This window comes from Brachycentrus maculatus, unplaced genomic scaffold (genome assembly GCF_059751285.1).
Source record: "Brachycentrus maculatus isolate JH-2025_06_01 unplaced genomic scaffold, ASM5975128v1 h1tg000004l, whole genome shotgun sequence".
Classification (NCBI taxonomy): domain Eukaryota; kingdom Metazoa; phylum Arthropoda; class Insecta; order Trichoptera; family Brachycentridae; genus Brachycentrus; species Brachycentrus maculatus.
The window spans coordinates 439,625-461,859 of record NW_028280759.1 but is presented as its reverse complement, the minus strand read 5'-3'; the positions used below and the strand labels follow the sequence as shown (position 1 = coordinate 461,859).

General features: G+C 30.2%; 1 protein-coding gene across 1 annotated transcript in view; it reads right to left on the bottom strand.

Moving 5' to 3' along the window:
* Positions 1-4,911: 4,911 nt before the first annotated feature.
* LOC148313885 (myrosinase 1-like) overlaps positions 4,912-22,235 on the bottom strand; it is a 31,115-nt gene continuing 13,791 nt past the window's right edge. Inside the window, exons 3-7 of the mRNA XM_088271738.1 lie at positions 11,016-11,603; positions 9,742-9,836; positions 8,231-8,536; positions 7,347-7,588; positions 4,912-5,942 (exon numbers count right to left, since the gene is read on the bottom strand). Of these exons, the coding sequence (XP_088127864.1) occupies positions 5,651-5,942; positions 7,347-7,588; positions 8,231-8,536; positions 9,742-9,836; positions 11,016-11,603 (1,523 nt within the window). The 3' untranslated portion in view covers positions 4,912-5,650. The remainder of the gene's footprint in view (positions 5,943-7,346; positions 7,589-8,230; positions 8,537-9,741; positions 9,837-11,015; positions 11,604-22,235) is intronic.

Below are 22,235 nucleotides of genomic sequence, written 5' to 3'. Positions count from 1 at the left end.
CAATTAAATTATTGGCCTAAAACACTGGCCGCGTACTGATCTCTATATTTGTGAGTATCCTCTTATGATAAAAATTTAGTGTGAAAAAAGAGTAGTGTGGTTGTCATTATCATGGGTACACCAATATAATGTTTAATGTAACACTTTGTATAGCGATAACTTGACTAGCCTACAAATCTATTGTGTACTGCCAGTTTAGCTTCGCTATTAAGCTTTTATTTGCTATAACTGATTTTACTATTCACAACTAGGTAACTTTTGGCATTGGAAATTTTAAGAGACCGATAAATCAAGTGCCAAAAAAAAGAATAAATAATCATCAGAACATTGAGGAATAATCAACAATAATGATTTATCATCCATGTATGGGGGTCATTAAAAGCTCTTAAATGCAAATAGGGTCGAATAGCGCTTTTAAATTTATCTATTGGCTCAACCATTTTTCGTATTCTTCGGCAAATACAAAAAGATTTTATAACAGATTTGTTTGCATTTAAAATAATGAAAATATTAATTGTTTACTCTCACATTCGTTGCAATTTTGCTACTGGGAAATTGCCCTTTATGTACGTAAACATATATAACAAAATCTAAAACATACCTCTTTTGGTCAAAGGAACATTGAATTTTATGTTATAATGTTGTATAAGCTGCTTCCAGTATCTATAATATATTACCAATACCCAAATTAACCAGCTGCCTGACATATATAAAATAAAACCAATTCGGAGATCCAAAATAAATCATCTGAGAAGGTACTTTATGGAAAGATATAAATGTAGTGATTAGTTATATTTTCTTATTTTGTTTTTACCTTATGTTCTTTATATTTTCTCATTCGTTATATTTTCTCGTTTTTTATATTTTCTCCTTTGTTTATTTTAAATATGCTTTTTACCTTATGTTTTTCTCATTTATTTATTTTAAATATGCTTCTTCTGCTTATTTATTATACCTGTTTATTGTTTTTATACTTTGCCATGTGTTAGTATTAGTTTTGGTTATTTCAAAAAAATATATTTTGTTACTTTATTATTTGTGTTCCAGTCTTGTTAACCTGATTCCCATGTCCCAAAATGAGAAATAGAAATTACTCATCGAAAATATTATATGTATATATGACTTATGCATGTAATATGTTTTGCAATAAATAAATAAATAAAGTATTTTATTGATTGTTTTGGCATTTACTTTGCGGTACGACATGATGATATTATTAAAGAAAAGGTTTGTTTTTTTTTACCACTAGAGTTTTTTTATGACCACCAGTTTCGGAAGCTAAACTTCCATCTTCAGGTCTAAATGTAAACTGTTCAGTTTAAAAAAACTCAAGTGGTGAAAAAAACAAGTGTTTTCTTTAATAATATCCATAAAGTACATTCGTCGTATTCAGTAGATTCGTGTTATCAGCTTTATTTCGTGACATCTTCAGATATCATATAATACGTTCTAACAGTTAATAATCATTGTCAACATAGGAAGTTTATTACAGTGACATCTTTGGACAAATATTGTAAGCTCGTTCGTGATGCGTTGCTTTTGTAGCGATTTTCCGACTATTTTGTTGAAAAGCCTCTAATACAACGGAGATAACGATTTGGTTTGATTCTTTGATATATAGAGTATTTAATTATATAAAAACTCCATAGTGCTTGCGGTTAGATTAAAAAGTTATTTTTTAAACAGTCCACGGGTTTTTCATTTTATTTTTGACATCTTAGATGAAGAGTAATAAGGAAGTCTAGGCATTTACTTCATTACTCTTGTTCATCTTTGTTGAGAACTCATAAAAATAGTATGAATAGTAAGTATATGGACACACTCCTATAATTGGAGATAATCCGTATATGGACACACTCAAAATGTTTGTCTACAGGTTTCTCTTAACTCTTACGTACGATAAGTAGGTGTTTGATTCCTTTTTAAAGAATATTTTTGTTCAAAACAGGTGGAGAAAAAATTCGTTTAGAAAAAGATGTAGAACGTCATAAATCAAAAATCGCCAATTTTCAGTTGTGAATGTTTTTGGAATGCCCAGAAAATGTACTATATCCCAGAAAAAGCGGCATATTTTAAACATAATATTTACCCGCTACATGACAGAAAGACTTGTTTTTGCATTTTGAAGAAAAGGTATGTTTTAATAATTTTTTAAAATATACTCAATATTTTTCGAATGGAGAAAAAAACCTTCAGGTTTTACCTAAAGAGATCATTGCACAGTAAAAAGTTCAATAAGTGGCTTGATATTTATTTTTAATACATTGTATTATATTTTTAAACTTTCAAAACGTTCTCCTGAAAAATCAAGTATTTTTGATTTATGCGTCCTTTAAAGGAGTGAGCGAGATGTCCGATGGTAAAATAAAGAAAGAATTCAAGGCTTATATAAGCATTATCGATACACTTGAGAAATTATGTTGAAATGGTTTGACCACGTGGAACGAAATGTTGAGGAAAGAACGGTAAAATATATATGAGGCGAATGTAGTTAGAATTAGAAGCGGAGGAATACCAAGGAAATCATCGCATGATCACGTATTTCAAATACTTAAATGTAGTCAAACAAGTGGTGTGGTGTTCTCTTCTCTCTGCTCACTCTTAATGAGATGTAGCAGATGTTTGTATATACATTATATACATTGCCTAAGAGTAATATTTACATAAATATACGTAAAATTAAATGAAAACAGAATTGATTAATTAAAAAATCATTTATTTATTCATTTCTTCGTCGATGTAAAAGTATAAAATTAAATTTGATTATTCTAAATTATAATTTAGGTAAGATAAATTGATTTTAAAACAACATACTAAATTCTTACAGTAAGCACTCGTTTACAAACATTTAATAAATAATTTTTAGGACAGAGAATGTAAGGGATTTTTTCCAAAATGTAAAAATAAGAATTATGTTTAAAAACAGTATATAATAAAAGTAATACTTTAGTTTAAAGCAATTAAAATAGAATTCAGAATAGTAATATACAATGTAATGTAAAGAAAATATACTAAGTGTACTTAATTTTAATTATTTCAATATAAAACACTTCTTTGAGAAGCAATATGTACATAAATTTGTAAAATGTTACATTTATGATGTACCTATTTCATAGTAAAAACATTACTTTTAAATAATACTGTACCTATGAATACCATGATAAAAAAGTATGGAAACATTTATTCACTTCTTATGCTCTATATAAAAAAAATATTTCTTTTTTAATTTCAAAAAGCGACATGTAACACAATTTTTTTTATTTTATAAAATTATCCTTTTTTTGTTGCTTAATTTTGATATTTTTGACAATTTTTATCAAAAGTTAATTGCGGAATTTTTCATTTTGAAATATCCCAATTCAAAAATCATTTCAATGTGTAAAACATAATACTGTTAACGTACATGCGTATCATTTGTATGAATTAATACATTTACAGTTAAAGAAAAACAATACAAATTGATAGATTAAATCAAACATATTTAAATAAAGCTTAAGATATGTAGGTGCGTATGTATATTTATACACACACACACACACACAAACATATATATATATATATATATATATATATATATATATATATATATATATATATATATATATATATATATATATATATATATATATATATATATATATATAAATATATATATATATATATATATATATATATATATATATATATATGTATATATATATATATATATATATATATATATATATATATATATATATATATATATATATATATATATATATATATATATATATATATATATATATATATATATATATATATATATATATATATATATATATATATATATATATATATATATATATATATATATATATATATATAATTTTGATTTCCATTTAAATACCTACAGCACAAAAATAGCACTGTACATAAATCTATCTAGTTGTTATCTTATTTAGTAATATAACATTTAATGGCATTTTGAACGTGTCGGTCAGGTAACTAAAAATGCATAAAAATGTTGACTGGCGTACTCAACACTGTTTAAAAAATCCTTAGAAATATCCAGGGTCTTCACAACGTTATAAAATCATTTAAATTAATTTTTCATCAATTCCTTGCTTACCAATGATATGTATTTAAAAAAAAATTAAACGTAAAAATGTTTTTTTAAAGAGACTGTCAATCAGATTTCTTTTAGCGTAATACAATTTTAAACCTATAATTTTTGTTTTTAAATTTTATGAAAAGGTGTCTGATTTCTGCGGATTTTTTTTGGATTTGTAAGTAAAGAGTCAACTTAAAATCCTATATTATTTGTTCAAAATAAAAAAAAAATATATATTATTGTAGAAATCACATGAATGTAGAAATTCAGCATTTTTGTAGTCACTTATTATGTTACTTGATAAATGACATTCTTTCTTTAAAATCTATCTTTACACATGTTTCGATGCATTCGATGATGAAACATAATGCATCAAAACACGTGTTACGTTAGATTTAAAAAAAACGGTAGTGAAATAGTTTAATCAAGTGAAATTCACTAAACTACAAAACGGATAGATATAACTACACAGTGACTGTCGAACAATTATTATAACTTATCTGTAAATCAAGTTCGTAATATATGTTTGATCTATAAATGATGAATTTTAATATAATTGATTTTTTGTGACCTATTGACATTTTGTATAAAAAATGATAATCAAAACCAGAAATATTTTTTATAAGATATGAAAACATTTCTTGTCATAATAATGATAATTTAATTCAATGCATTGCTCTCTAAATAAAATATTCAATGTCGATTTCCGGGTGAATTCAGGGTCTTTCAACATCTATCCATTCATGATAAATTGTTTATCAGTTAACCTTTGATAATACATTTTATTATTCATTCGTTTTCAGAAGGGAAACTTGTTATTCTTGGGAGAGGTCAACTAACTTAGTGTTAAAATAATTATTAAAAAATTCTAGTAAACCTTAAGAGTATCGATTTGATCTTAACAATACAATATGACTAAAATGTACTTCCTCTTTTATATCACAAAAAATCCATACAGATGTGTATTCTTACGCCAGAAAATACGAGTAAATACGAAAGACTCTCGTCTTACTGGAATCGGTTTGGCTAGAACTATCACTCGATAAAACTGAGAAAATTTAGAGTCAACTGAAGCTTTGTTAAAAGTCAACAATGAGGATGGTTTCACTTATATATGGTATATTACTTTCAGAAGGAGCTCCTTCCCTGAAGACGGTTTCGCAAAATAGACTGGAGTGGCGAAGGAAGTGCCATTTGTAAGGACAAGATGCAGACCAATCCACAGGATTGAGACCACAGAAGAAGAACACTACTTTTTGACTGTCAAACACAAGACAGGGAGATATTTTCATGGTAAAATATCTTAGGAGAGTTGACAGAGATAGATAGCATAGAATAGTTCGAGTTCTTGAATGGAACACCACTAATGTCAAAGAATCCACCATCCTCAATCATGAAGACCAGGATTTGAAGATGAAGAAAAACTTATTTCGAATAACAATTGTTCCATAATTCCAAAGTTCCATTATCCAAGAGTCTGGCTGTATCCACTCACATTTTATATTCTCAGATCTCTATTCTTCAACATTTTATATGTCAGAAAATTACCAACCCAGTCCACTAACAAGCGTCTTTGGAAGGCCTGATCGATCGCACCGCGCTCAAGATGCGCTCTTTGCCGATCTTCTTCAACACGATGATGAAACTGATGAGGAAGATGGCCACGACAAGAATGGCGATGACTGGGATGAGGCCAACCCAAGGACCGGCGGGCTTCTCCGGCACCAAAGGCAGGTACAGAGGATCTAGCACGTGGGTCCTGACGATTTCTTTGAAGACCAAGGCAGACATCTTGGGGACTCTGGTTCTATTGGGGTCCTCGAAATCAGTCTCGTACAGCCCAAAACGTTGCCTGAAAAGATAAAGATAATTTTTTCTATTAAAACCAAGTTCGTTACATCACCATATTGCGAATGTGAATAAGATATAGGAGATGCAAAACCATGCGTTCTTACGATGTCCGCTCACAACAGAGAAGGAGAATTTTATAAATAGCTTAACACAGGCAGGAATCAAACTCCCCACCCAAGTATCCTCCCTTCTTTCTGAACCTAATTCTAGAATTGCATTATTTCTAAAATGATAAAGCTAAACGCATTTAAACCATGAAAAATTTATTAATTGTTATTATTATTATTTTGTTTATAAATAAAAATAAGATTTGACACTGGCAGAAAAATCCTCCTTCTGGGTGACTGTCAAATAAATATAATAAATGAAAGAAAAAAATCTTTTTGGTTTGGTAATATAATACTCTCCTTATCACTCATCGTTCACTTTGTGACAATTTATGTTTTACATAAATAGGAGACCGCAACCATTTCAATTTAGTCTTTATTTGACCTGATGGTGGAATAGTTATTCCGTAACCGGTAGTCATGGAGTAGTGTTTTTAAGTGGTATTACACAAAGTGAACGATGAATTAAAAGGAGAATTTTAGAAAGACTGTTATATAAATAACTTTAATCATGTAAACTAGCCAAAATCGCATAAACGGTCAAATAACCTTCATTAAGACATTCTACATCCTAATGTACTATCCATTTTCTTGGTAGAAATAATGATTTTATTGTTATATTGTTTGAGATTGTAATCTATTAAAATATAACTCAAGATTCGAAATAATGACGGGCAAGGACAGACAATAAACTAAAAAAACTATATGGTTTTATAGAAAGAGCGTACACAACTAAAAAAATGTGAACTAAACTAGACATTGTAAAATAACGCTTTTGGAATCGTACCACAAATATTTAAGACTGATTTCTTGAAGAATTGACGTTAAAGTGCTTATTTCTGCCTGTAATAGAGTCCAGAAAACTAGACATTTTTGACAAGAGTTTTTTTAACGTCGTATTTTAAAGTAAATTAGCATAGTCGTAATTTAAAGTTTGATAAGATTCATCTTTTGGTTTAAGCCTGAGAGATAAAATAAGAAACAAAATCAAAATAGCGGATATCATGGATCGTGTGGCAAGACTCAAGTGGCAATGGGCGGTACATGTTGCAAGACAGGATGGACCCCTAAAATGTTGAGATGGAGACCTTGGGAGAATAAAAAAGGCATCTGAAGACCTTAAAAAGATGGTCCGACGACTGTGGGGGTAGAAACTGGCTGCAAACAGCAACAAGCTGAAAAAAATGGAAGGATACGGAAGAGGTCCATATCCAGTGGAGAACGGAAGGCTAAAGAATAAGAACAAGAAAAACAAATGTGCTAGAGATAAATGTTTAATTATTCAAAGATAGACTCACGTGTATCCGTCTGTCCATTCCATGTTATCCATGAGACTCCAGGCGGTATAGGCTGTGACGTTGACTCCATCTTCTGTGACGGCCTGATGAACTGCCTCCAAGTAGGAATTCATGTAGTTGACTCTGACCATATCCCTTAATCCCTTGACAGTGGAAATACCGTTCTCCGTAATGAGGATTTCTGGGTTTCCATAGTCTTCTTTGATCAAAGTCAACTGCTTCCTCAACCCAATTGGATATGCCTAAAATAATTATTGATTTATTACTTTTTTTTATTACATTTGACTTCACATATATATTATTGGTGTATGCTTCAATTTACACACACACACACATATAAACATTAAAAAACTGACAGGCATACGCTGTGAGTGAGTATACAATATAATAAATGTTATATATTCGTATATTATTAGAATAGTGTGAAGTATGAAGCTAGTAACAATTGTAAATCCAGAAAACCATTTGAAAAAACATGATAAATATAAAAAAAAGAAATAGGAAATGTTTATAAAATAAGAAATATTTTAATAATAATAAATCAAAAAAAAAATTACAAGATTTTACGAAATCACCCATTTATAATTGATTTCTGTGTTATAGTTTATCTACCATATGTTGAGATATATCATCAATATAATGAATTTCTAAGCGAACAAACCTTGATTTGTGAAAAATAATTTAGACAAAATCAAAATATTGTGAATAAAGTTGTTAAATGCCACTTTTTTTAGTTTATGAATGTAAACACGACCAGTTTCGAGAACTGCGGTTGTTCTCATTAACAAGTGAAAATAAACTTGTGTTTTTATACTTATATTGAATCTACTCAACCATGTCACGAGCCCTGATAAAAATAAGTTTTTTTTGCAAATATATTTCACCTTAAGCCACTCGAAGGCAGATGCTGGCCACGACTGGTTCTGGTACCTCGGGAAACCATAGTCGTCTTCGAGTGACGGGATGGGCTTCTTCTCCCTCTCTTCCGTGTATCTGGTGATGAAGGAAGTGTAGTGGTTGAGGCCGAAGTAGTCGTAGGTTCCCCTTATGTACTCCACCTCTTCCAGAGTGAATGAAGGCAAGCGAGAGAAGCTGTAGTTCTGCTCCTTGCTGCGCTTGGCGATCATTTCCTTCATGATGGCTGGATAGTCACCTTCCTTCGTGAAGATGGGATTGGCGAACCACCCGAGCTGGAAAATCGAAGACAAGTTGATACACTGGCTCTTTGAAGCTTCGATCCGTGACGAGAGTCCTTTGAATCAGACATCCAAGCCTATGTATCATTGAATGAAATCGTCGAAATAAATATTAAAAAGGAAAAACACCTCAGGCATTTCAACACCCCAGCTAGCCTCTCATTAGAATTAGTATCTTTAGACAAATTAAAATCATTAAGGACCATGTAATTTTGGTTGATCTCAAAACAAGAAATGCACATTTCAATTTTAATTTTGTTTCCACAATGGGTTAGCTTTAAAAATTATTGATGATTAGAAATTACTCAGCGGGAATATTATATGTATATGATTTATGTATGTAATATGTTTCGAAATAAATAAATTTGTGACCAAAAAATTTCAACTAAGGGAAAAGCCTACCAAACAATTGTCAGACACGCACTCCTCTATAGCCCCGAATGTTGGACGATGTATAAAACCTATTCTAGATAACTAGAATTTGCTGAAATGCGAATGCTTAGATGGTCAGCCTGAGCGTCCCTTGTAGACAAAATAAAGAGTTCACGCATTCGTGGAAGCCTAGTTGTAACTGATATCAATTGTAACGCAGAAGAAAGCCAATTGAGATGGTATGGGCGCATAGGACGTAGAGAACCTGAACATATTGCAAACCAGGCGATTGGCATGGATCTTCCTCGAAAGACATCTTGAGGAAGACCAAAAAAATCATGGTTGCTACAGAAAGATAACATGATTCGAAGGCATGGCCTAGGTGAGGTTGTAAATGATAGAAGCACCTACAACTTGAAGACGAGAAAAGCTGACAGTTTAACAGATGGCGCTGCCATTGGAGGTAAAAAAGTTGTTTCAATTTTTTAAGTATCGCAGTATATAAAAACATGCGCATATTCGAATTCAATGTTGCATCAACATTTCAAATCACTCGGTTAATAAATAAAGTAGATTTAAGATTTTGAACAAACGAAAAATTACATTTATGTTTACTTCGATAGATTTTCCAAAAACACAACATGTTATCACTTTGAAAGTCATTAAAACCGTAATTGTAATGTCTAGCATACTTAAATACAACGGTCAACATATTAAGTATTGCTACGCAGGCGCTCGACGTGACGTACGAAAATTATCAGAAAAATATTGTTGTTTGTATTTTTATTTGTTTATTTCATAATTTAAACAAAAAGTTGCATATTTACCAAGAACTGCATGATCGTATGAGAAGCATGTTTGTCTTCTGGCGATTCAGTTTCAGCCTCGACCCACGGAGCGGTTAAGCTGATGCCGATTTTCCCTGTAATAGATAAAACAATTACAAAATAAATACACAGTTACACAAGTGTATAAAGAGTGATCACTTAAGCCAGCCAAACGCCAAATCGCAAGCCAACGAATGCTCAGACTTGCATCTTCTTTCGTATTAAAATGATAAATGTTTCATCTCAAGTTGAAATACCAATAATATTGACATATACGTAGGGTGAATGATTCAGAGTCTGAGAGAGTAAATAATAAAAAAAGGTTTGTATTAAATAATTTTTCACCTCAAACAATTCCAACTGTACTTTGAATATTTGAGAACCAAGTACTTCAAAAACCTTACTTCAGATATAAGAAAAATTGAATAAAATAAAATGCTAAAAAATAATTAAATGAATTATATATAAACATGTTAATCCAAGAAAGAAAAAAAAACTCACAAAAAATAATTATTATAAAAAATAAATTATGTTACCAACAAACATAAACAATAAATAATAAGTGTGAGTCTCTCTCCAAGCACAGGAGCTTAGTCTCTTTATTGTAGAGAAATGTGTTATTAATTTTTAGATGGTAAAAGTAGAAATGTCTTGAAAATTAATAAAAATTGATTTTTTTTAACCTATTAAATTAACAAACAAAAAAATAAAAAAATAAAGTAAACCCTTTTGTATAGTAAAAACCCCGTTAGTAGTAACGTACTTCATTTAGTAACAATTTCATTACATAGGTAATGAAATATACATTTATTAAGAGGTTTTTACAAATATTTTTTGCTCGTTTTATATATGGAGTCCTGCTACTATTTAAAATATTGGTGGAATGTGTATGGCAGTAATGCTAAAATGCATGTTTGACTTTAGGATTCCAGACACGATATATGTAAATATGAAAAAACACTAAAATCCACGCCGATTTTTGATTTGATAAAATCGTCGAGGGAAATATTAAAAGGGCAGTGCAATACCTAAGGCTTTTTATTGACCCTGCTAGCCATTCATTAAAAATTGTATCTTTAGGCAAATAAAAATGAATAAGAACGATGTAATTTTGTTTGATCTCAAAAAGGGCAATACACATTTTAATTATATTCATGTTTCGATAATGGGTTACCTTAGAATTTGATTGATTAGTCATTTTAATTAGTGTGTGGTCTTCAGAATATAATACAATTGTCAAGAATTTATGTAAATATTTGATGATTCAAACGAACCTTTTTGTTGGGGCTTGAAGGTATCATTATACAGTCTGTAGACCCTGGCGTGAGCTTTGATTACAGTATGGGCGCATAGGTATTCTCCGATTCCGTGGAAGTTGATGCCCGGTGCAAGACCGCCTTCAACCCAGGTCTGTCCGTAACCGTTCAAGCATATATTAGTTGGTTCATTGATGGTAATCCAAATTTTCACTCTGTCTCCGAACATTTGGAAGGCAACTCTTGCATAGTCTTCGAAATAGTCCACCATCAAGGGATTCGGCCATCCTCCGAGGTCTTGCAGCCTCTGGGGCAGATCCCAATGGTAAAGGGTGACGATTGGAGTGATGTTGTGGTAGAGAAGGGTGTCAATGATGTTGTTGTAATATCTAAGTCCATCCTCGCTGACTTTGTCGCTGAAGCCCGTGGGAAGAAGTCTGGTCCAGGCTATCGAGAATCTGTAGAAGTCGACTCCCAGTTCGAGAAGCATCTCTATGTCTCTCTTCCAGAGATGGTATGAATCGCAAGCGACATCGCCGGTCGTGTGGTCGTACACGGCTATTGGGTCTGTGTGGGTGATGTGGTCCCATATGCTTTCTCCTTTGTCTGTAAAAAATAAATATAATTATTATCATTACAGTTTTTTCATCTCAACTTTCGCAATGTCGTCAATTCAAAATCTTGCTTTTATTAATAATTTATATTTGTAAAAGTGTGTAAGTCTCCAAGGTTTATAAGTTATATGTATGTAGTACATTAAATAAAATATAATGCAAAAAGTACACACTAAAACATTAAAAGAAATAGGTGTTTACTTAAAGTGATATTCACACACATACATACACGCATACACACATATATATATATATATATATATATATATATATATATATATATATATATATATATATATATATATATATATATATATATATATATATATATATATATATATATATTTATATATATATATATATGTATATATATATATATATATATATATATATATATATATGCGTTTGCCAGCGAGCGTTTGCCAGCGAGCTAATTTTCGTCTACATCTCTCCAAATTTATTATTATTTTTATTTTAATTTTAATTTTTATTTTATTTTATTTTTATTTTTTAATATTTCTTTCAATTTCTTATTTCCTTCTTATTTCTAATTTCATTGTTTAAATAAAATGTTGTAAAACATATATGGCTGACTAAGTATTGCACCCACCACTTAGTCAAGCTGGAATAAAGAGTTAAAAAAAAAAAAAAAAAAAAAAAAAATATATATATATATATATATATATATAATATATATATATATATATATATATATATATATATATATATATATATATATATATATATATATATATATATATATATATATATATATATATATATATATATATATGTACACATGAATATAAATATAGAGAGTGCAGAATGTCAAGGGGGTCCTAATGATCCCATCCACTAAGTATACGTCGAGGACTGTATCCATTCTGTTGTGGCTCTAATGGTCTAGTTTGTTGAGTTTCGGATGCACTACTAAAGGCTGCATGATCGATGGAGTAATATGAACAGGAAAGAGTTCACACGTCATCCATAAACATTTAAATATAAAAATACAAAATACAAATACAATTTCAAACTGAGAAATATTTGTCTGATTTGTTAAGAAAAAAATTGTGACCCTTTTCTCAATACAAGAATATATTTTTAATTTAAAGTTTAATTAAAGATTGTCATATCCTAGGAATATAAAAAAAATATTATTTATATTAGTTTTAAAATATGGTCGTTAGAAATAAGTCCACAATGCACATAAATTGTAGAAATGGAAAAATAAATAAAATTAAAATATTTAGCTGAAGATGAATGTTTGGCGATCGTGTCAAATATTTAACATCAATAAGCACCGAACATCCAAAACAAATATTGAATTATTATTTTTAAATCCGTTTCAAGGAAGTACCTACTCATTTAAATATGGAAAGAAGACACTCGTATAAGACCACTTTTTGAGTTTATTAATTGTAAGTACGACTACTTTCGAGAACTACAGATGTTCTCAAAACTAGTCGTGTTCACTAAAAAAAACTCAAAAAGTGGTCTTAGAGATTCAAGTATTCTCTATAAAATGAAGAAAGCCGTTTTGAGTTGGTTTGGGAGCGTGGAACGAATGAGTGAAGAAAAAAAGAACAGTAAAACAAAATTATGAAACGAATGTAGTTGGAAATAGGAGAAGTGCAAGACCAAGGAAAACGTGTCAGATCAGGAGTCGGAGTAATCGGCGGTTATGTATGAGGAGATGCATGAATGTGGAAGAGGCGAAAAGACTGATTGGTTTGGCGTTCTATTCTCTCTGTCAACCTTTGTTCTGAGGGGAAGCGGCGTGTTGGCTTGTAAATTTTTTAGATTCAAAATTTACAATTTTATTTATACACAGTTATTATCAAAATAATGGCTGCGTAATTTGTAAAGATTACTAAAAAAAAACAAAAAATGGAATTACTTATATATTTCCGCCTCAGGACAGGTGTATGTACTTGTTGCCGATAAGTGTAATAAAAGATAAATTATTATATAACTTTTTTTTATATTACTAATAAAGTTTATCTTGTATCATAAAATGCCGCATTGTCGAATGTCATGACTTTTTTTATTTACCTACGATTGTCAACATTGATGTGTACCAGCGTAAATAAGACGAGGAGAGCTGCCCCAACAGTCTACAAAGACGATGAGTTGGGATAGAACAATAAATATAAGGATAAAGAAGAATATGGAATGAGATATTTGTTTACAACATTTTGAGTGTGTCCAAATACTTGTTCACAAAATCAATAACCCCTGTAATTGGAGATAATCCAGATTTTGTGAACAAGTACACACACTCAAAATGTTGTAAATAAATTATCTGGTCAAATTATAAGCTTAATAATAAAAATGAAAATGGGTATTTTCTGGCGTTTCTCATAATTGTGATTATAATCCAGGATTCGGACCTCACATACTAATATAAGAGTTTCTGCTTAATAAAAAGCTTCTTTACATCTCACCAATAGATGTCTCTAGTAAAGTTCTAGTGATTCAAGAACAAGGTTTCTAAAATTGGTTCATATATATAGAACTTCCAAGCATTTGAGTAGTGTGGTTGTCAATAATAGTTCGAATTGGTGAATGTTACACGTGTGTAAAGTGATCACTTAAATCAGCCTATGACGGTCGTCAGCCCCGTAAATGCCCAGACTTCCATATTCTTCTTCATCTTTGATGAGATGTTAAAAATAATATGAGATATTTGTATTGCAACTGCAGAACGCAATACTTTAGAAGTTTAAAGCAGTTGACCCCGGCTTCTTTAGGCTGCTAGTCCATTTCCTGTCTTAGATTACCAATAATTTAAGGTTTTTCAACACCAAACTTGAACGTTCGTAACCGCAATGACACCAAATAATTAATCTGCGGCCAGGTAATTAAAATATTATTAATCAAAGTTCAAACAAATTTAGTACTGGGTGACCACAAAAGATAAAATAATAATTTGGGATTTTCTTATCATCACACCTTTGTGGGTAATCAGACCGCTGACTAAACAATTTTTTTAGAATACCATATGTACGTTAATATTTTATCTTTGCAAAATGTTAGTAATCCGTCTCTTCGTCAGGACAACCACTACACTGGCATGAAAATAATACTACATGTACAACATATTGAGTGTCTCCAAAAACTTGGTCACAAATCTGGATTTTCTAGACTAAGGAGTTATTTTTACATTTTGACATCTATAGGAGTTCTGTAAAAATTGTAGTAGTTTAGTTTTCAATCATGGGAAGAGTAAGTGAATGTTGCAGTGTACAAAGTGATTATTTAACCATTCTTTGGCAGGTCATATGCCCTGTAAATACCCACTCTTACATATTCTTTTTCATATATGTTGAGATGTCAAAATGTAATACTATATGTCACTATCATAGCACTATTTAAACGCCACCTACATAAAATATTAATCACATGCGTAAGAATTGGAAAGGTAAATGTGAAAAATACATCACAAATATCCAGACCAATTGAAAATAAATCATTCTTGAATTTATTTTGCGATTGGTGGAAATTGAGGCAGATTTGCGCCACGGTGTCTGTATAACTAACTAATGCATATGATTATAATTTTTGGTAATGATTATGGTAGTGACGTGTAGTGTTATTGTACAGCTAGTGTTTTACAAAAATTGTTATATTTATCAAGGATTACTGTTATACCTTTATCAATTGGTTTAATATCGTTACCTAATTAATTACCTATAATAATACGCCAGTATCGACCGCATCCTTCTAGTGGTTAGTTTGACGGAAATATTTCCTTGGTACGCCTCCTTTACTTAATCTAAACTCACTTCCTGATGAGTAATAAAATATTCGTGGCTACCTTCAAGGATAATTATTATATTGTGGTCGTATTCACAAATCGATAATATCCGCATTCGTACATGTAAGTTTGGTCAATTTGGACTATGAGTATGTAGTTGGTCATATAAACTACAGCCTAGCATAGTGGTCGGCAAACTCATCAGCCTTTGCTGTTACGGGACCGATGGTATGGAATGCTCCTCCATCAGCAGTAAGAGCGAGATGATGTTTAGAAAAGCACAAAAATGCATTTGTTTACCGAATCGTTTCAAAAATTTCCTATTTAATAATTTTATTTCGTAAATGATCAAAAATTCATTTTATTATCAACGGAGTCAAATTTTCGAGTTCCATGGACAGCTAGACGTACCAACGAGTCCATTCGTCAAACGTTGCATTGAGATGGTTTGACTCTAGCCAGTGTTTGTACATAACAGATTCTTCAGTTCTTTGGACACGTTGGGCGTGGCAAAAAAGATAGCCTGGAACGACTGGTTGTGATTGGTAGCCTGGAGGGGGAGAGGAAGATCACCCCCACGATGGACCTATCAAGTTAAGACAGCAGCAGGTACCTCGGTGGTTGAAGCGCTACATGCTGCGCAGTCAAGGGATAACTGGAGCAGAGTCATTGCTTCGCAATGGGCCACAACCCTCTATAATGTGGAGTAAGAGGCCTACCTCTTACTCTTGGCTCCTAAGCCAAATATCCACAGTACAACGATTGAAGATTATTAAAAAAAAATAATGTCTAGATACTTGAAAAACCATAGAAGAAGAATAAGAATAAGAAGAAGAAGAAATAGAGAGAGATACATTCATTAAACTTTACAACTATGTTGATGGGTACACGGTAAATTGACTTTATAAAATTCAACTAATAAAAAAGATCATGACTTTGTCTGACGAATATAAAATATAAAATATGGCTTTGCATGTCCTTGTAAAGATTGTCAGGTTTGTAAGTAATTGTTTTTATTTTCAGGGACGATTCCAGATTTCTAAATCATACGATTTCTAATTCTACTCTTGATGAAGGTTCACGTTTGAAAAAGATTGTTCGCATGAACGGACATAAAGTTTTATTAATAATTATTCTCTATTTAGGATGATACGAATTGTTTATTTTAAAATTATTGAATTAAATGAAGCAACAAAGTAGTGAGGTATCGTCATCCCACATTTAATGTAAGGCATGCATTACTTGAAAACCTTCAAACTGACATGACAAGTTAGTGCCCTTCGTGACTGTTTATAATCAATTGTTTTTTCCTTGAACGGCATTCTTCATCGTCCTGTTTTATTTATTTCCTCCCGTTTGTGCTTTGCGCAAAAAGTTGTTGTTGGAATTTCCATATTGCTCAAATTGAATCGTAGGTAAAACCAGCAAATCCATCATTGAATTTTCGGATGGTATTAATCCATTAACTTTTTTATTCTCGCTCGGGTGTTTGGAATTTATTGTTCGTAAGATGGTCACGATTCTCTAAAGATGCAATAAATTTTTGTTGTAGCTTTTTACACCTGGGCAGGAATTATGATGAAAAGCTTTAGCGTTATTGTATATAACTCATTTTATAATTTATTTTTTAGACACTACAAATATTATTAATCACGATATTAACGATAGTGGTCAAATAGAACTATATATCTGTGGTAAAAATTTAAGTGTTATTTCAGGTACTCCATCCTAAAAAATATGTGGACTAATTCGGAATGAAAATTCCATATCTATCAAAATTATAATTAACACATGAAAGGAATCCGTAACAGTGCGCATATTTTCGTCTGCCTCCATAGTGTAATGGTCAGCACGCTCGGCTACCGTTCTGGAGGTCCCGGGTTCGATTCCCAGGGGGGGGGGGTCAAATAAATATAAGTGATTTTTTTCACTCTAATATTTATCGGAGGGATGATCACCTTCATGTGTTAACGATCAAGATAACACTGTGTTTATATAATGCAGTGTCCTATGCATCATTAGGGTGCGGATAAGGGTTTGAAAAAATATATATATTGTAAATTCATATTTAAAAAAATAATGCAATTTGGACGTTCAATAATCGTCAGAATGTTGGACGATCACTTTATACACTTTACACTTTTTATAAAGTGATCACCCAAACCAGCCAAATACTGATTCGTAAGTTCTAGGATGCTCTGATCTCCATTTTCTTTCTTAAAAAAATATAGGTGCTTCGTTTCAACACTGATTTTAACACTGATAACATGATGATAATAACTTTAATTTTACATAATTTATATTATTGATATCATAAACATCCTGACCAACAGCCGATGAAAAAATGCTAAAGTCGTTAGAAATAATTGTCTAAAAGTAAAGAAAGGTAAATTTATCAACACTTTGTTGTTAACGATTTATCTTTTCTCTGTAATACCAGGCCTACTTTCAGATATATAAATAACTTAGCGTTATAATCTACGTTCTTTATATGATATTAAAAATGGCTAAAATAATAACTGTTTTATCGACATTCGTGTGTTATTACATATGCATCTATAAATGTCTGATAGGAGTAAAAAGGAAAATACGAAATCAAAGTGATAATAAAATTAATTGTAAAAACACAAAGTATAGTGTGGCCAATTTAAATTTGACCGTTTTTGAAAGAAGTTCTCAGAAAAGACTTTCAATACAACTTTGAAATGTGAATATTTCTTTGAAAATATATATATTTTTTAATTCTGTTAAAAAAATACAATAACGTCCTTATTGTTTTGTGAAATGTCTAATTTGATTTGTTAAAGGTCCATTTTTTTGTAAAATGTCCAATTTGAAGTGATAAATAAACCTGTATAGTAAATAATATTAAAAAAGACCTGTGTTTGATTGCATAACTCTGTAGTCCATAAAATATTTTTGCGAAAATACCAACGAGTTAGCGAATAATAATAGTTGTATGACACAAATTGCACAAATACCTAACATACCGGTTCCATACCTATAGTTATCCTAGTTAAATCTTGTATTTATCTGCGATATTTGTACGTATAATACATTACGCACACAAATACGACTGGAAAATAACTACTTTAGAAATCACTTAGCCAGCTTAAGGAGTTATTCACAGAATGCATTCCACAGGAGACCACGTGTCTGTTTACGCCCCATTTTTTTAAAGAATGTATACTGAATATTTTTTTTGTTCTTTATAAAATATAATGAAAATATACAATGGAAATAATATTTTTACATATTTTCTTTACTCCTTAACTTTAATAACTCGTTAATAATATTTTTTTCAATATAAAAGTGGTATATTAAGACAAAAACTAACTACGTAAAATGTTAACAGGATTTAGCGAAAATTAATTTGCGACTTAACGAATACTGGGCCTTAAAAAATATAAAATATGTATGGATTATGTTTTGTAATATCATGATCGGAGATACGTTATTTATAGATAAAGGAGACTGTTCAACAACCAATATAATTTTTTTAGTAATTTTTTTTAACAGACATTCAAACAATATTCTTCTTGTGTGGTGCATTGGGAACTTGACTCAGTGTTATCTTGATATTATTTATCCTACGGAGGAGATATCAATTTTTAATTGTCTCAAATTAATATGACACATATATCTTTCCTCTTTATAATATATGGTATTTACAAAGTGAAATTTTAATAAAAAATGTAATTTATTATTAGATTAAAACCAATATTTTTAGCTTTTCCACTTTTTTATTTGACCAGCGACCGGGTTTCGTCGTTACCGACATCATCAGACTGGTGAGAGGCTATACAAATTGTTAAGTTATATATAAAAGAAGGCAGGAGTTGATAACCATGATTTGATATAATTTTTTTTTTTTTTTTTTTTTTTCATTTTTTTTTTTTTTCAAATCATGGTTATCAACTCCTGCCTTCTTTTATATATAACTTATCAATTTGTATAGCCTCTCACCAGTCTGATGATGTCGGTAACGACGAAACCCGGTCGCTGGTCAAATAAAAAAGTGGAAAAGCTAAAAATATTGGTTTTAATCTAATAATAAATTAAAAATGCAATTCCATCACGAAGTGTCAGTGGATAATATAAATCTATTAAAAAATGTAATGATATTATAACCACAAAACAACTTCCTAATCAATTATTGAAAATATTTCAATATTTATGCTTGGAATATCTTTTCAAACGGAGGTCTGCATTCCTCTATACCTTTCATAAATTATATTGTACACCTACAATATAATTTATGAAAAGTATATAAATATATATATTTATATATATATATATATATATATATATATATATATATATATATATATATATATATATATATATATATATATATTATATATATATATATATATATATATATATATATATATATATATATATATATATATATATATATATATATATATCTATATACACATATATATATACATATATATATTCACCCAATAAATGGCAATTTTCTGTCGTTGAATAATATCAATATCTAACCATTCGAAATATGGGAAAAACTAAAAAAAACTGTTTCACAGAGGTATTTCAAACGTGTTTTATTCATTACTTATTTCGTGATTTTTTTCAATTTTAGTAGCATGACTTTGAAAGTACGCATATTTTTCCTTTTTTAATTTCAAATACGAATTGTTTACCTTTATCTATCTAAATAAAAACAACATCCGTCTAAGTCGATTTAACAAAAACACAACTGGTTTGCAATAAGTTTTTTTCGTAATAAATTCTCGTACCCGAGATGCCCTTTCAAAGGTTTTATCGGCCATCTGTTTCATAAATTATAAGACAGTCAATTAAATTCATAAATAACAGCAGCAGAAAATTTAATGGATTTTTTGCTGTTGTTTTTACGTACTAGAACATTTGTTTAATCAAAAAAAAATCCAGATGAAGCCTAGCTTATTAATTTATACTTTATAAGCACATATAATTAAGTGATTCGAAGCAATGATAATAGTTATAGTGATTTAAATAACTTAATAATCTATTAATGGATTTCTTTGGGGCAAGGTTTTTATTTATTTTAAGATACATATTTGTAACACAATACTTCGAGTATATCCACGAATTAGAAGCTGCTTTAAGGTAATATAAAAAGACATTTTCAATTGAAGCATGAATATAACTTCCAAAATTTTAGTGGTATAGTTATCAATCATAGGTAGTACAGTGAATTTTACACAGTGTAAAATATGATCTCACTTAAACCAATCCATGGATATATTTTTACAAATTGTTAAATAATTCGGGAAGGATCTGGCACACATTTATAATAAGGATCTATGCTAAATAAAAAGCTTACCGAAATCAACGAAAGACTGGTGAATAATGTATATTAACGAGTTACAAAAATTTAACGACTTTTCATACGCAGGTTTATGCGATCACTTTACACACGTGTAACATTTACCAATTCTACCCATGATTAACAATCACACTACTCAAATTCTTGAAACTTCTAGATATACTTATCAAACTCAAAACACAGCGTACTAGAGTTCCTAGAGACATCTATGTTAAGATAAGAAAAGCTTTTATTAAGTAGAAACTCTCTCATATAATTTTTTGACATCTCATCAAGGATGAAGAAGAATATGGAAGTCTGGGCATTTACGGGGCTGACGACCGTCATAGGCTGGTTCAAGTGATCACTTTACACACGTGTAACGTTCACCAATTCTACCCATTATTGACAACCAAACTACTCAAATTCTCGGAAATTCTATATATATATATGAACCAATTTTGAAACATTGTTCTTGAATCACTAGAACTTCACTAGAGACATATATTGGTGAGATGAAAAGATGTCAAAAAATAATATGAAAATAACTCCTGTAATTGGAGAAAATCCAGATTTTGTTAATAAGTATTTGGACACACTCAAAATGTTGTAAAGAAACTCTTTTATTTGTATGTCAAGTCCGAATCCTGTCTTATATTCACATACTTGAGAAACTCTAGAAAACATCATTTCCATTTTTTTTATTTTATCTTATAATTTGACCAGTTTATTTATTTACAACATTTAGACTGTCCTTAAAGTATAAATGAGGTTTTACAAATGTTAAAAAAAATCCTAGATGAAGTTATATTACATCAAGAGATATAAACCACAAGAATAGCAACTTAGCTCAATAGGTCTACAGACGTAACGAGCTAATGGTCAAATTCAAATAACATGAACCTCTGCCATTTCGTAATACCAATTAATTGCATCAAAAACGAACAACGTCAATGAAATTTTATAAATATCGCCGCTAAGTATCAAATAAACGCTTTGATATTAATTTTAGCTTCGCGAGCATGATATTACGTGAATATTGACGTAAATACACGCTACATGCTTCAGTAGGCAGTGTTGTACCTTAGGTTCAGATTGTGGGAACCAGTTACCCAAGGCCTCAACGGCTCAAATCAGTTATTAAATTATATAATTATAACTGATGGTCGATCATACTGGTTTTGCAGAAAGAAGCTTAAAATTCCTCTGGAAATATTCTCATTATTTATCTGTAAACGCTTTTAGGAAGTGAGTTATTACTCACGAAAATACTTCAAGTTTTTAATAATTATTATTTTATATAAATAATTTTTATAAATCTAAATATATAACCAAGCTCATGATGGTCGTAAGCCCTGGAAATTCAAAGATTTCCAGGTACTTTTACATATTTGCTGAGATGTAAAAAAACAATATAAAAAATAACTCCTGATTGGAGATAATCAAGATTTATGAACAATTATTTAGACATACTCAAAATGTTGTTACTAAATATTATCGATTGAATTAAAAAAAGCATTAAAAAATTATGAGGCAAATGTGGTTGGTAA